The 15,398-nt window shown below is 44.7% G+C and overlaps 1 protein-coding gene across 5 annotated transcripts; it reads right to left on the bottom strand.

Moving 5' to 3' along the window:
* Positions 1 to 892: 892 nt before the first annotated feature.
* Positions 893 to 13,855, bottom strand: LOC309377679 (CD209 antigen-like protein D). 5 transcript variants are annotated; one of them, XM_081925305.1, is made up of 11 exons: positions 13,754 to 13,850; positions 12,485 to 12,545; positions 12,320 to 12,383; positions 10,536 to 10,637; positions 10,446 to 10,499; positions 9,080 to 9,199; positions 7,373 to 7,471; positions 5,826 to 5,912; positions 4,938 to 5,089; positions 3,065 to 3,171; positions 893 to 1,312 (listed from the first exon to the last, which is right to left on the bottom strand). In XM_081925305.1, the coding sequence occupies exons 3-11, from the start codon at positions 12,345 to 12,347 to the stop codon at positions 1,144 to 1,146; spliced, it is 918 nt and encodes a 305-aa protein (XP_081781431.1). In that variant the 5' UTR covers positions 12,348 to 12,383; positions 12,485 to 12,545; positions 13,754 to 13,850; the 3' UTR covers positions 893 to 1,143. The 5 variants fall into 5 exon arrangements, with proteins under 5 accessions (XP_081781431.1, XP_081781429.1, XP_081781428.1 ...); XM_081925303.1 differs by having other exon boundaries at positions 10,446 to 10,637; positions 13,777 to 13,855; XM_081925302.1 differs by having other exon boundaries at positions 10,446 to 10,637.
* Positions 13,856 to 15,398: the final 1,543 nt, after the last annotated feature.

Consider the following 15,398-nt stretch of genomic DNA (forward strand, 5'->3'; position numbering starts at 1 on the left):
AGAATGGAGACCCTGGATGGGTTACCTTTCAAAATATCATCAATAGATGGAGTTGCAGGCAGGATTTAAAAATATAAGCAGTGGATTAATGAAAGATTTAACAGTAGCGGGGTTTAGAGAATAAAAATACATGTGTTGTAAAGCAGCTAATGAAAAGGAGTCAAAAAACGAACATCAGGAAAGGGTGGGAGGGAAGTCAGGAAGCAAATTTGTACGTTAAAAAATTGTGTATGATGACCAATGCTTTAGAATATTGTTGGAGACTTAATAAAAATGATATAAAAAAGACGCAGCAGAGACTGTCATGCATTTGAGAAATATGATTTATTTGACACATATTAACACCAGGGTGTAGATGGAGGGAGTGCAGAGGTTATAGCATGCACATCTCAAGAGTGGCTTGTTCCCCACAGCAGTGCAGCATCAGACTGCAAGACAGCTCCTTGCCGCTGTCCCAGCCTGCCTTCAGCCAGCCTTCCAAGATGCTTCTGCCCTCCAGTCGCCATATGAAGTTCTGGCCCCTCCTTTCTCCTTCCCAAGAACCTTTGCTAAGCAGCCCCTTCCCTTCTCCAAATCTCTCAGTTTTAAAAGGGATACGTTTTTCCTATGTAGCATCATGCTCTCATCATGCTATTGGCAACCCCTGTTGTGCATAGACCCAAGGGTCTTTCTTTGACATTTTGATGACTGACACTGTTTCATAATAGCTTGCACTCAACTAGCCTGGCCAGAACTTCAGGCCAGGCTAGTTTGCATAGGCTAAACCCAGGAATTTCTGTGTTTGGCACAGTTCAGGAGACCTGCTGCAGTCTGTATTTCCCCCTCAGTGTCCCCAATATTACCTGAATTCCACCATTTTATTAATTTCTAACATTCACTAACTCTAGACCTCTAACATTATACAAAATTAATTTATTGGAAGTACAGAAGCCAGTTAGGACTGAATTCTTCCATGTGGTCCAAAATAAGATGTCTTCTTCCAGTCCTGAGGAAGGAATACTGACAAGGTGCTTTTGATTGTTGACAGTAGAGGGTTGAGCTCTCCCATGCCCTGATTCCATAACCCGGACAGCTGACTTTTAAAAGCGGGGATGGATCCACTGTGGTCTGTTTTTAGCATAGAGCTCATGCAATCCAGTTTCATCAAGGATTTAACGTGTACCACCTTTTATCAGGCATCTTCTTACATATCCATCTTTTTTGTCTATCACAGGGAATGTTTTCCCAGCATTTTTTGGGGGTAGAGCAATGTGCTTTTAGGATGGCACAGCGTTTTTTATCTAAATCATGTGGCATACCTGCCTTCCAGTAACTGAAAACAAAAGGCAGCACCAGAAATAAGTGAATCAAAAGTAATGAATCCACATTGGATATTTACTTTATTTAGGAATGTTAAGGAAATGTTCAGCTCAGTTCTCTAACACTCCTGTTTTCTGTCTCAGGGTTGCCACCTACTCATAACTGCAATGCATATATTTATTTTTTTATTTTTTTAAAAGATTCTGTCCACCAGCAGAAAATATATTATGGAGGAAGTTTCTTTTTGCCACTGTGAGCTGTCTCTCACAGTATACACCCCACGGTACATTATCTGATGCCTTTTTCACACTATATAATTTTATTGTATTTTATTTCTCACAGTTATATTGCAATTAGTGTAGAAGGCATCCCCCTACTAAAGAGCAGGTAATAAATTGTAGAATAAAACAAAACACCCCCATTTGATACACGAGAATTGGGTGGTGGATTGGGGGAGAGACACTCATTTTGTTAAGTCTCATGGAAATTTAACTCTAGAGATGAATAGGGTGTCTCATTAAAGGAAAGCCACAGAACCACAACAAAACCCAATCGATTTTTTCTTTTTTAAAAAAACAAACAACTTCATGATAACAAACATTCTAATAATTTTTTTTGGGGGGGGGATAGTTGGAGCAGAAAAATTAAACAAGGCCTGAAAAGCAGATGAGAAGGTAGGTTGGAAAAACTGTTGCTTAAAATACTACTCTAGCAATGAAGCTCAGTAGCGGTGTGTCCCCCTCCTGCACCCAGGGTGCTTAGGCATGCGATCTGCCGCTGTAAGCCCAGTTCAGCTTTTGCAAGTGGTGCTGGGCTTGCAGGAAGGGTGCTGTGAACTGTTGCATCCTTCTCATGGTGCCCTCCAATTGGAGGGTGGCTGAGAAGGATGCAACAGGCCTGCGCCCTGGTCCCTGTGAGCCCAGCGCTATGGACTTCCTTGCAGGGTCCAGGGTGCATGCCTGTTGCCTCCTTCTCAGTTGCCAACAGAAGCACGCAACAGGCCACAATGCCCTCCCTGAACAATGCCCTTCAGAAAAGCATCAGTGAGCTTGCAGGGCCAGGGCGCATCCTGTTGTGTCCTTCTCAACTGCTCTCCAGCTGGAGGGCACTGAGAAGGACGCAACTGCTCATGATGAGGCAGGGTGCCATGGTGTGCCCCCCCCAAAAAAATTGTGTCTGGGGTGACAGTCCCCTCATCCTCCCTACACACTACACCACTGATGAACCTCATTTGGTGGAGCCAGAAAAAATGGATAGCAGAGCAACAACCAATGATAGACAGAGCCAACTAATCCTTCTTTTGTTCCCATTATCCTTTCTGTTGAGCTCTATGTTGGCAACATTGAGTCCAAGTAGGCATGGGGCTGACAGCCATTGGAACCCTCTGGACTGTTTGTAAATAAGGTGGTAATGACGGGTCCCCCATGGCTGGCTTGCTAAAGATGAGATAACAAAACTATCAAGACTTTTTAAATACTCAAGATCACTGCATGTCAACTTTTGATTAAAATGGACTAGAGATGCCTTCTACTAAACTCCTATGTTTAGAGATGCCTTCTACTAGAGATCTCTTCTACTAGAGATGCCTTCTACTAAACTCCTATGGTTTGCCTTCTACTAAACTCCTATGGAGCTCAAAAAGAAACATAAAACCACAGCCTGTGTGAATTCCTGATGCAGGTAAAGCAGAAGAAGTGTGCTCAGAGATGAATGCCTAACAAAGTTTCTACAGTACAATAAGCAGAGAAATTTTGTTTACACTCACGTGGTTCCAAGATTAATACCGTTATACCATTGCCATTTCCCATCCTTATAAGGGAGACCAATCCACGAGTCTTGATGTGCAGTATTGGTTTCTCTTTCTAGAAACTCCTGCAAAGAGCACAATCAGAAGGTCTTTCCTAGGAATGAGGGACCAGAATCCTCTTTCAAATCAATTCCAGATTACATATCTTTCTTAGGAGGAAAACAGGCTCTTCCAGTGGTGAAACAAACGTGAAATGTGCATGGGCAGGAGAATGTTTCATCACAGAAACAAGCTTGGTTTCTTTTCCCACCTACATGTACTCATTTGAATGTCTGATGAAAGGAATAATGGGGGGGACGACAACTCAAAACAAATGGTATCAATTAGTTAATGAAACCATCAGAGGTGAATTAATTCAGGTTGGGCACCTATGTACTTACAGTGGTACCTCGGGTTGCAGACGCTTCAGGTTACATACACTTCAGGTTACGGACTCCGCTAACCCAGAAATAGTACCTCGGGTTAAGAACTTTGCTTTAGGATGAGAACAGAAATTGTGCTCTGGCCCCATTAGCTAAAGTGGTGCTTCAGGTTAAGAACAGTTTCAGGTTAAGAACGGACCTCTAGAACAAATTAAGTACTTAACCCAAGGTACCACTGTATTAACATTCCCCCCCCCCTCTCTCTCTTTCATTTCTCATACCAGGAGGTGTAATGAAATTGACATTGCACTATGTCCAGTCTGCAACTCAAAACACATTCTAGCAAAGTGCCCAGCAATCTGATACTTTTAGCTTGGTTCATAAACTCTGCAGTAGGATTTTGATTATTTGAAGTATTGAAGGGAAGATTGCAGTAGAAAAACACAGGCTAAACTTCCCTTCCAAGCCAAGGCCATCTAAGAGGAATCTTGGGCCTGGGCAGACAGAAGGTGGCCAAGGTAACTGGGTGTGAAGTGACGGGAAAAGAAAGTCTTTAGTAAGGTGTGCTGGGGAGAAGAAAGACTGGAATCCATCTTGGGTAGGCTGCCTGCAGTCTGGCTGGGAGATGCCTTTGACTCCAGGGCTGCACAGCTCTGGGATACAAACCCCTTTTGAAATGACTATGCTGTAGGATCTGGACTCCATGCAGACTGAAGGTGTAAATAAGCAAAGAAATGATATTTCTTAAAGCTACGGCAGTCTCTGCTGTGTCTCAGTTCTCTAAAGGAACACAGACCCTGGGTGAGTGCTGGGAACCTACTGAGATCTTGCTGCTGAGGTTTGTGAGAAACCTTTGAAGTGGACAATTAGTGAGTTGGCAAGAAGCCAAGTTAAGCAAGAGTATGTGAGAAAGTTTGCTTGGAGATAGGGAAGCCTAGCAGCAGATGATGCTTGGGTAAAAGTTTTCCCTTATGAGCAGCATGACACAGTAGTTTGGTGTTGGAGTTCAGAGGTCGGCGTGTAGAGTTTGAATTGAGTCTGTGCATATAGTAACTTGTACAAAGCTGTGCTATACTCTGTATATAATAAAAGCAAATACACATCAAGTTACTGTTCAGCACGTTATGTTTCTGAGTCGTCATCCTGGACTACACGGACTAAGCAGCTGGTAGAAGAGAGTTTTGGTTGAGATCCATCAACACTTGCCACCGCTCAGCAGAGTGTGGGGGTGGCACCCAACTTCTGTAACACTATTTTAAAAAATAAACACCCCCCCAAATCTCCAGAACTTTTTGATTATTGGAGCACAGTTTATATAATTTTGCTCCGTGATTTTTTTCTGCTTGTGGAGGAAAGGAGTAAGAAGTAGTTGAGATGCTACAGAAGTTTCATAAGAACCCAAAAGACATAAAACAATCAAATTGTGAAGGAATAGTCTTGGTGTTCATGTATTCCAGTGTTCTGCTCACCTCCTCTTCAAGACTTCCAATAGTAATCATCATGGATTTTTCATCCTCACAAGCTGCTATTGCTTTGTGCCACGGCTTCGTTCTGTCTTCAAATAAATATAAGACTTCCTTGTACGGCACCCATTGCTGACGAAGCTTTTTAGTAATATCCTCTTTGAAACAAGCCGGGAATTTGCAGTGAAAAGAGAAGGGAAGAAAATAGGGAAATAAGAGAAGCCAAACTAAAGGTATCTCTCTCTTTCTCTCTTTACAAACACACACACACACACACACACACACACACACACACACACACAGCATTACGTACTCCTATTATAAGGTAAAGGTAAAGGGACCCCTGACCATTAGGTCCAGTCATGACCGACTCTGGGGTTGCGGCGCTCATCTCGCTTTATTGGCCGAGGGAGCCGACGTACAGCTTCCGGGTCATGTGGCCAGCATGATCAAGCTGCTTCTGGCGAACCAGAGCAGCGCATGGAAACACCGTTTACCTTCCCGCCGGAGTGGTACCTATTCATCTACTTGCACTTTGATGTGCTTTCAAACTGCTAGGTTGGCAGGAGCAGGGACCGGGCAACGGAGCTCACCCCGTTGTGGTGATTAGAACAAGTGCAAGGCTCTATGGTTTAACCCACAGCGCCACCCGCGTCCCACTCCTATTATAATCCATCATAATTTATTGAAACGGCTGGATACCCAACCCTCTTAAACGTTTGTCCGTATAATGAAAACATTTAGGCTCGTTTCATGGAGAAGTGTCTGTGAAGGGATTCCAACAGACTAGCACTGCCCTCTTGATCCAGCAGTTGAGCCACCGTGGTGCTGAGAAATGGAAGGTGGAAGCAGATAACCATGATTCTCCAGTATAACTGTCTCAAAGAAACTTACCAATTTCATCTTCTATTTCAGTCACATTGATGATCAAGTCAACCAGTTTGTCTGCTAACTTCTGAGTTTCACGAAATATTTCAGCATCTAAAAGGTTTGAATAATTCAAGCCAGTGGGATCTCAAACATCCATCAATGTATATTAAAAGCCACTTTCCAAAAATCCAGTGAACGGTCACATTCTAGCATGAAAAGAAGAAGAAGAAGAACAAGCAGAACCCAAATATAGGACCCAGAAAGAATAGTCCTGATTTTCAGCGTCTGGCATCATTGAGGGGAAAGAGCAGGCTTAACCCAAATCATGTCCTCATGTGAATAAAATAAAAACCTAAGGTTGTAGGTTCCATTTCTTATGGGACCTGCAGATTCACTCCCTAGTTTTTCTTGAGTTTCACAGCAAAACCAATCACAAGAGATTTCATAGCAAAACAGACAAGCATATAAAGAGTATGTGTTATGTTTGAGTCTGATTTATCAGATATAAACTACATCTTTTCATCAAAGGCAAGGTTCTCTGTTCTGGCTGAATACTATGAATGAAGGGATAGCATTTCCAGAAAGAAAGTAGTAGATGATAAAAGGGTGCTTAATTTTTCTTCCACCTACTGCAGTGCATCCAGTTCCCTGAATTTCCCCCCTCCCTGCTGAGAATAAGTTCTTATGGGAGAAGCAGCCTCATATAACCAACATGAAGTATAATTAATGCATGAAGGGGTTAACACCATAGAATAAGCTGTCCTGCCAGGCTTAGCTAGGTCACTTTCCCTCACCTTGGAATGAAGCTAATCAAGGCCTTTGTTTACTTTCAGTCTACCCAAGAAGCTCAGCATGTGAAGAATTTTTGAGCTGGTTGTTGCAGCCCAGACCGCAGGGGTCTTACAAGTCATTCTTGTGTTCTTATACCGATAATTTAGGAACTTCCACTACTGTAACTTAAGCCAAGCTTACTGCCTGTGTTTTCTGGCTGATGTATGGAAAAGCACATGAACCCAGAGGTGAAGCAACCTGCTCCGGTACAGGGAGAAGGGCTCGCCCCGGGGTGTGTGGCGTGTATCCCTAGGGTCATGGCGCACATCCTTGGGGGTGACCAGCGCGTCATGGGGATTGCCGCCAATCGGGGGGGGGGTCAGCATTTTGTCACCCCCTTTTGGAATGGCACCCAGGGCGAGCTGCCCCCCCAACCTCGGAATGCCTCTGCATGAACCTGACCTTTGAGGAGTTTGTAAGTAAATCAATTTTTAACTTACCAAATGTTGGGTCCTTTTCTATGCTAGGAGAAGACATGAAGTTTGGAAGGGCATATTTTAAAAGCCTCAGAGCCTATCTTTCCATGCTTTACCCTGCTGCATATTTTGTGGTTTTAAATCTCCGCTGGGGTTCTCTCACCAAAGTGTTGTTGCCCCAAACCTGGATCTTTGCATCCAGGGAATTCTCCTTTTTAAACCATTTTTTCCTTGTCACAAACAGTTTTGCTGTGGGGTGATATCCCTGGGTTGAGCAGGGGGGAGACGTGGTCTTGAATGCACAGACTGAAACCCATTGCTTACCATTCTTGCCTTTGAGAGAGGGTTCCCTTTTTATCATAAAATCCTTAATGTTCTTAAATGCTTTTACTACAGCAGATGACTTTCCTGATCCCTGAATATCTAGAAATGAGTTAAGAATAAAAGAAATTGTATTCTAACACACTTGTCTGGGCATGGCTGAATCCCCACTCTCGAATTTCTGAGACTGGTTTTGAATCAAGGCTCCCCATGCCTTAGCTATGGAACCTGCTTTCCTTGTAGGGAGGTCATATTTTCTGGCATGAAATCTATGCTTTTGTATACCGCATGAACTGATTTCCCCAACCCTGCCTACTAAATCCATTGTGTCCTGCCTAGAATGTGGTTCTGCAAGCATCATGGGCACATTGGGTAATGACATAATAACTGACGAGGGATGTGATATACCTGCATTTTTAGGAGACACTGCCAGCACAGGCAAAGCCACTTTATCCCCTCCATACATAGCGGTGTGTGTGTGTGTGTGTGTGTAAAATGGGATCTGACCAGTGGACTAGATTCTTATTTCCCACACCCACTGTGGGCCAACTTTGACAGGTGGATGGGATCACTCATGTGTCACCTACTTTACATCATTATGACATCAGGTGGCAACATCTAAAGGGCTTGTTCTTAGCACCAGTCAACTGATTGGTGTTTAGAGCAAATACATTTGATTGCATTTTGTTAACACCAATCAGCTGATAAGATATGGATTCCCATGGGGCATGCAAATAGACATTTTTCCTCTGTAGACTGGTAGAGGAAAAAGGTCTGATGGTGAGTTTATTAGTACTCACAACGCACCTTCTAAAGCATGGGTCAGCAAACTAAGGCCCGTGGCCCAGATTAGGCCCAACTGCCCTCTGGATCCGGCCCGTGGACGGTCCTGGAATCGCCCCTTCGATCGGCATGATCGTTTAGGCTGAGCCATTTTTTGCAAAAAAAGTTGGGCACCATCCCCCCCCACCGCGGTGGCACCCCCTCTCCCCCTTCCTCCTCCTGGCTTCTCCCCGCCCTACGGAGGAAGGGAGCTGGGCTTTGACTGGTGCCAGCCAATGCAAAAGTTCACCACCTGAGGTGTGTCTCCGTCCTTGGCCGCGCTGTGGTCATTGTGACGGGTGCGTCACGGGGCTTTGGCTGGAGCTTGGCACACCTGCTGGCTCCGCGCCTAGCGCCCGGGAAAGCTGGCCCAGAAAGGAGAGGCGACGCCATTGCCGCCGGCTCCCAACCACAGGCAGAACAGTGGAGGAGGTAGGAAAGCAGGGGGAGGGGAGGGGCTGGGGGAAAGAGGGGGGGAGAGAGACGCTCCCCTCCACTGCGTGGGTGTGCATGCGTGCGTGCACAGTCTGGCCCGCCACAAGGTCTGAGGGGCGGTGAACCGGCCCCCTCCTAAAAAAGTTTGCTGAGATTTGTTCTAAAGGCTGTGTTTTCAAAGAGGCTCAGCTGATTTGCTCTGCCAATGAGCCTTTCTCACCAAGGAAGAATTCACAGCACACTTTAAGCTCCCAGCATTGCTAGGTAGCCATGTCTTTTCCCACGCAATTGATTGATTGGATGAATATACTTGTAGGCTGCTTTCCCACAATGAGCTGCGCCCACAGCAGGTGCCGGGTAGGTCAGCATTGTTTCAGGGAAATGGCTTAGCTGAGGCGCACTCTGAAAGTCAAACCAGCCCAGAGGATTTAATGGGTTTTCTTTGCTACTTACACAAAATAGTCATCCCGAGTGCAGCAAAAAATAGGATCAGGCACAGCGTTACTGCAGTAAATATACCAATAGAAGATGGAAACAAGTCTCGTATATTATACAAAAAAGCAGCTAGCTTTCCTTGAAGGACAAAAAGAAAGAAAACTCTGCATTAACTATCATGAGCCAACATCCTACTATTATCCCAGTAAGGGGGGTTGGGCTGGAGTTGTTTTTACAATACTGGCTTATACACAGAGAGATATTTGCATATATACAAGAAATGTGTTTAAAAGCATAACCAGCATTGAATAAATCTATAAATCATTAGCGGTATTTTCAAAACATATAATAGAGCTGCCATAAGTCCAGAATTTCCTGAAAATATTTGGGATTTGTCCATTGAAAACCTGGGCGTATGGCAGCCCATATCAGAAATGTTATTTTTTTGGTGAATTTCCTAAAACTTTGGCAAAAATAAAAATAAAAATAATGGCAACCCTGACATATAAGATACTTATTCTAAAGAATCTATACTTGTCAAGACCCATTGTTTTCTGGTTTCACCTCTCACAAGGTCCTCAGGATGAGCAAGCCATGGACAGTATTCTGATTTTTTTCTCCCCTGTCAACTGCCAGGGCCAGTGAATGATGGAATCTTTCTTGCCTGCCACTGAGATTCCCTGTGTAAATGGTAAGATATGCTGAATCTTGTGAAGCCTTTTCCACGAATGTTAGCACAATGTGGATCAGGAGAGAACACAGCTGAAACTTGAGACTTCTCACCATCACTGTCATAGCCAGAAGCTGACGATTGACTCAAACCCTCAACCTCTGTTGTTTGTTGAGCTAAGTGAACCTATTTGGCTGGCAAAGCATTGCAGGCTTTTCTCCAGCCCTCCCCACCACGACTGGTCAGAGATGCCTCCTGTTACTCTTCCATCTTCCCCTTCAAGTATGTCCCTCCTCTATGCTATGAACAACTTCTCTGTGTGCTAAAACAAAAAAATTCCTTCCAGTAGCACCTTAAAGACCAACTAAGTTAGTTCTTGGTATGAGCTTTCGTGTGCATGCACACTTCTTCAGATACACTGAAACAGAAGTCACCAGACCCTTCTATATAGTGAGAAGGTGGGGAGGGGTATTACTCAGAAGGGTGGTGGGAATGGGTGATTGGCAGATAGCTGTGATGAGCCTGTTGACGACTCTTAACGACTGCAATAGGTCTTACAGGAAAAAGCAAGGGGTGAGAAGGTGAAAAATGGCTTTGTCATGTATAATGAGATAAGAATCCAATGTCTTTGTTCAGACCAGGTCTCTCCATGGTTTTAAGTTTGGTAGTAAGTTGCAATTCAGCAGCTTCTCTGTGTGCTGCATGCATACATACCCCTTGCAGGGGCCTGTTTTCTTCTTCTTTTTAGTCTTGTTCTGGATGCCACACTGGATCTGGATGACACATTCGATCTGGAAGCCACATTGGATCTGGATGACACATTCGATCTGGAAGCCACATTGGATCTGGATGACACATTCGATCTGGAAGCCACATTCGATCTAGAAGCCACACTGGTTCTTGAAGCTGCATTGTGGGGTTGGGTCACATAATATGTAATTTATTAGAACATCAGCTAAAACTTGCAACAACGGCACAGAAAAGCCATTGTGTGCTAGCAGCTAAATCCCAGTAGGGTAAATTCTTGAAAAACTTGTAGCTCAGGAGCGATGATCCTGCAGAAATTCAATTTTCAGCTCAGCTCTAGCAGGGGAGCCTTTAGGGACACAGTAAACTGCAGCCATAAACCTAGAATAAATCCTATACTTGGAGAGAGGTTAAAAAACCAAAACAATCTAGCCTAGCCCCACAGATTACAGTCCTAATTAGTGGGAAAAGCAGTTCATGATGGGGAAAATGTAGGCTTCATTCTCTGCTCAGCCTCAATGCAGGCTTCAATTTCAGGTTCAAAAGTACTACATATAAGCTAGGAGTTACTAATTTCAGTATTCATTTCAGTTTAAAGCAAGCTCAACTCAAACTAGTTCAGGCAATGAAAATCCCCTCAGGTCCAAATTATAACCCCACCATGTTTACAGCAATAAATGAGACTGGTCATTTATTGTAGTAACACAAGGGGTGGAATGAACGAATTGCGGTTCCCATATTTAGGAAGGTGACAAGACTGACCCAGCAAATTATAGACCAATTTCCCCATTGTTACCAGCGAGCAAACTGTATTTACGGTACCTATTGTCAAGAAAGAAGCATTGAATTAAAGGAAGCAAATATATTGCCCCAGGAGTAAATAGAATTTCAAGAAGGAAATTCAGTAGTTGATCATTCTTTTTTAATAACTCAGTTGATTCCCCAGTATGGCAGAGTAAAGAAATGCTCCTTGTATTCTGCATTTGTTTATTCGAAGACTGCTTTTGGTCTAGTTAATAGGGTGAATTTGTGGGATGAATTGTCTAAAGCAAGTATTAATGTCAGATTATGGAATTGTACCCAAAAAGATTCAAGTAGAACATTCTGGAGAACAGGGCAGCATAGCATATACAGTTAAATTATTAAATTATAGCAGCATTAGAGAAGGATGACAATTGGAAACTAAATTTGTGGAAAGTTGATGTTTATTTGTTATGCATGGATATAAACTACTGTATACAGTAATACCTTGGTTCTTGGACTTAATCTGTTCCATTCAAAAATCAAGGCGTGGCTTCTGTTTGGCTGCAGGAGCTTCCTGAACTCAAGCACAAGTCATATTAGACGTTCGGTTTCCGAAAAATGTTCACAAACCAGAACATCCAGGTTTGCGGCATTCGGGAGTCGATTTGTTTGGCAACTAAGGTATTACTGTATTCTGGAAAGTGGTTTGTCTGTCTGTTCATTTTTTTAACGTCCTCTTGAGACATCAGCCGTCAAGAGCGGCTGGCTGGGGCAACTCAGTCAGATGGGTAGGGTACAAATAATTAAATTAACATAATCACAACCACCAAATTCAGCATGAGGGTTGCCAAGGTGGCGGCACATTTTGTTGATGTTTGGATGCCTGGCACCATCTTGAAATATTGTTGCCACACTTGGCACAAGAGTTCCTAAGGTGGGGACAGTGGTCTTCATCATCATTTAGATACCAGGCACTATTTTGAATCAAGAGTGCAGATTGAAACATAACTTTGGCCTAACCTACTAATCCAATTTTCTGCATGATGGAAATGTGTCTTTCTGAATTGCACTGAAGAGGAAATATCAGAAAAACTTACGTTCTGCGAATGTCAAGCCTCCCGCCATTTTAACTGCTCATTTGAATTGGCACCTTATGTCATCCTGTGTTCAGAACCATATAATGAAGTAGACAGTTAGCACAATTTCCAGCAAATAATTTAGCAGTCAAAAACCAGTCAAAATAGCAGGCTGCAGAAACTTACCTTCTTTTGTTGACAGGACCATCTTCTCTCATTTTGAGTGGTGTTTCATCCTGGAGTCCTTCTATATAACCATGAAATGAAGTGGACAATTAAAATAATATCTCAAGACCTGCCTATTTCAGTTATTAATTTATAAGATCTCTTATCTGTCCTTTACCCACATGGTTCTGGGGCAGGTTACAAAAACAGAATATATAAAATTATAAATTGCAGATAAAACTATTCTAATATAAAGCAAATAAAACCATTCAGACCAATACAGAACAAAAGAGGTGGGTCTCACAAGACACATCAATTGTCAAAGGGCAGGTAATGAAGTGTGCCAGGAGAGGCTGTTGCAGCAGCTGTCTTCTCATTCTGTCAATTTGATGGTCAACTGCAGACGTGAGTCAGATAGACCCAAAGAGGCTGAGCAAAATGGCTGCACTGGAGCAGATATGCCTGAGCAGCCGAAGAATAAAAACACAGTGGGCAGCTGCAAGCAGGGAGGGATCAAGAGTGAAGAAGAAGTAAGAACTAAAGAGCTAGGCTATTGGCAAGTCTTGCCACTGTGGATTAGGATACAGTTATGGGAGGAAAGAGAAGGGACATGGGTGGCGCTGTGGGTTAAACCACAGAACCTAGGACTTGCCGATCAGAAGGTCAGTGGTTCGAATCCCTGCGACAGGGTGAGCTCCCGTTGCTCGGTCCCTGCTCCTGCCCACCTAGCAGTTCGAAAGCACGTCAAAGTGCAAGTAGATAAATAGGTACTGCTCCGGCGGGAAGGTAAACAGCATTTCCGTGCGCTGCTCTGGTTCGCCAGAAGCGGCTTAGTCATGCTGCCCACATGACCCGGAAGCTGAACCCCAGATACCTTGGCCAATAAAGCGAGATGAGCACCACAACCCCAGAGTCGGTCATGACTGGATCTAATGGTCAGGGGTCCCTTTACCTTTACCAAAAGGCTTGTATCCAGCCAACTTTTACTTTTAAATAAGGGCTTTTAAATAAGGGCTTGTATCCAGCCAACTTTTACTCGGAGCAGATCCAGTGGAACTAATGATCACAAGAAACTTAAGCCCATTAACTTTAGTGGGACTACTCTCAGCAAATGTTAGTGGACTACAAGTTTTTTATACTGGGCATATCTTTTAAAGTGGCATTGATAGAAAGCGGAGGGCATCCCTGGCACAGAAGCTCTTGAACCTCGTCTGATACTTTCAATTCAAGAACAGTCATAAAGGATCCGGCCAAAATTAAGCGCCAATACATTTGAGTAATGTTCCCCACCCAGCAGTGCCCTGTATGGATACCGTGGTGCCTCAGTCAGTTTTTATTCTCTCTGCCTCTGTTTGTTCCTGCAGTTGTTCCTTCCTTCAGTAGCTCAACCACCTACCCCTTTGATGCAGAACATTCCAGAACTCTTCCCATTCAGGTTCTACTGTTGCCTGATTGGCTGACTGCCATGCCAAATCAGCATTCAACATAGCGCATAAGCCCAGGAAAACATTTCACAGCATTTTTAAATGAACTCATTCATTATGTAGATATAGATATACCGGATTTAGAGAGCAGTAGCTGTGTGAGGCAGACACAACATTAAGGAGGATTGAACAGCACCTGCAGTCCCATATATCTCGCTTCCTGCACCAGGCAGAGCAGGGGCAATTGCCAAGCAATGGCATTTACAGTTAGTGAGAGGAGACAGTCAAGGAACTGTCAGGCGAGCACAGGTCATCCACAGGGCAGGAAAGAACACGAGGCAAGAAATGCAGCCAGCTTTTATTCACAGAAAGTAACATCATAGCAGAGTTCTCCTGGCTCGACTTAATTCAGCTGGAGATATTGCTGAAACTGACCACTGACCCCGCTGTGATGGCCTGGGATTCGGACTCAGACTCGGAACCAGATGAGACCCAGTCTGCACCGGATCCTTTGCCTCAGGCATCATCAGAACCAAGTCTGGGGCCTGTTCTGAAGAGTCCCAGTCTGCACAGGTTCCCCTGCAACAAACACCAGCTGGGCCGAGTCAGGGGCCTGAGCCTGCCCTGGCTCCAGATGCCTTCAGCTGGGCCATCACTTACAGCTGCTCCACTACCAGTTGGGTCAGGGGAGGCTGAGGTGGCCTCTGGGTCTAGTAACCCACCGACGTCTCCCGAGCTGCAGAGACTGAGTCTGAGAGAAGGAGAGACCTGAGTACTCGCAGGAGGAGTGCTCGCCTTCGGGCAAAACAGGGAGGTGAGTTGCCAGGGGATCAGGACCGGCCGCTACCCTGACAAAGATAAAAGGCTGTCGGACCCTGCCCCAGGTTGCGGGAGCAACATTGCTGTATGCTAGATCCTGCCTGAGGTCCTGTACGTGTCATTGCCTGGTTTCCTGCCTCATGTCCTCCCTTGGCCCTGACTCCCAGCAGAACCTTTGGATTCTGGTCCGGTCCTGGACCGCATTTCACGGGTTACCCTGAGGCACAGCACACCCACCCTTTCACTCTAGCCTCTCACTCTGGATCCCTCCCTCACCCAGTGAAGGCAGGCACTGGGTACTTCTTGTCTTCACTGTTGAAACCTGCATCCTTGTTCACCTGCCTCTCACTCTGGCTCAGACAACAGAGCTGTTGAGAAGGAAGAGCAATATTTGCCACTGCCAGCTTGCCCTTTGGATCCCTGCATGGCAAGCAAGCAGGTGGTAGCAATGAGGAAGAATAAGAGCAGGGGTTGGTGCTAATGGGAGTCGGGAGGTAGACTCAGTGTGGGAGGGAGCAGAGGGTCAATGGAAGGTGCCTGGCTCAGGACTCCTCCAAAACATGGCACTGATAGTGGTCACCCCTTTGGGGCTTAAGAGCCTGTGCCCACCCCACAATGGCTAACCAGATGCTTATTAGCAGCCCAGAAACAGACTCTGAATGTGACACTACTCTCCCCACCTGTGATTCCCA

The sequence above is a fragment of the Podarcis melisellensis genome (assembly GCF_964234715.1).
Source record: "Podarcis melisellensis genome assembly, chromosome: 9".
In the NCBI taxonomy this organism is placed as follows: Eukaryota; Metazoa; Chordata; class Lepidosauria; order Squamata; family Lacertidae; genus Podarcis; species Podarcis melisellensis.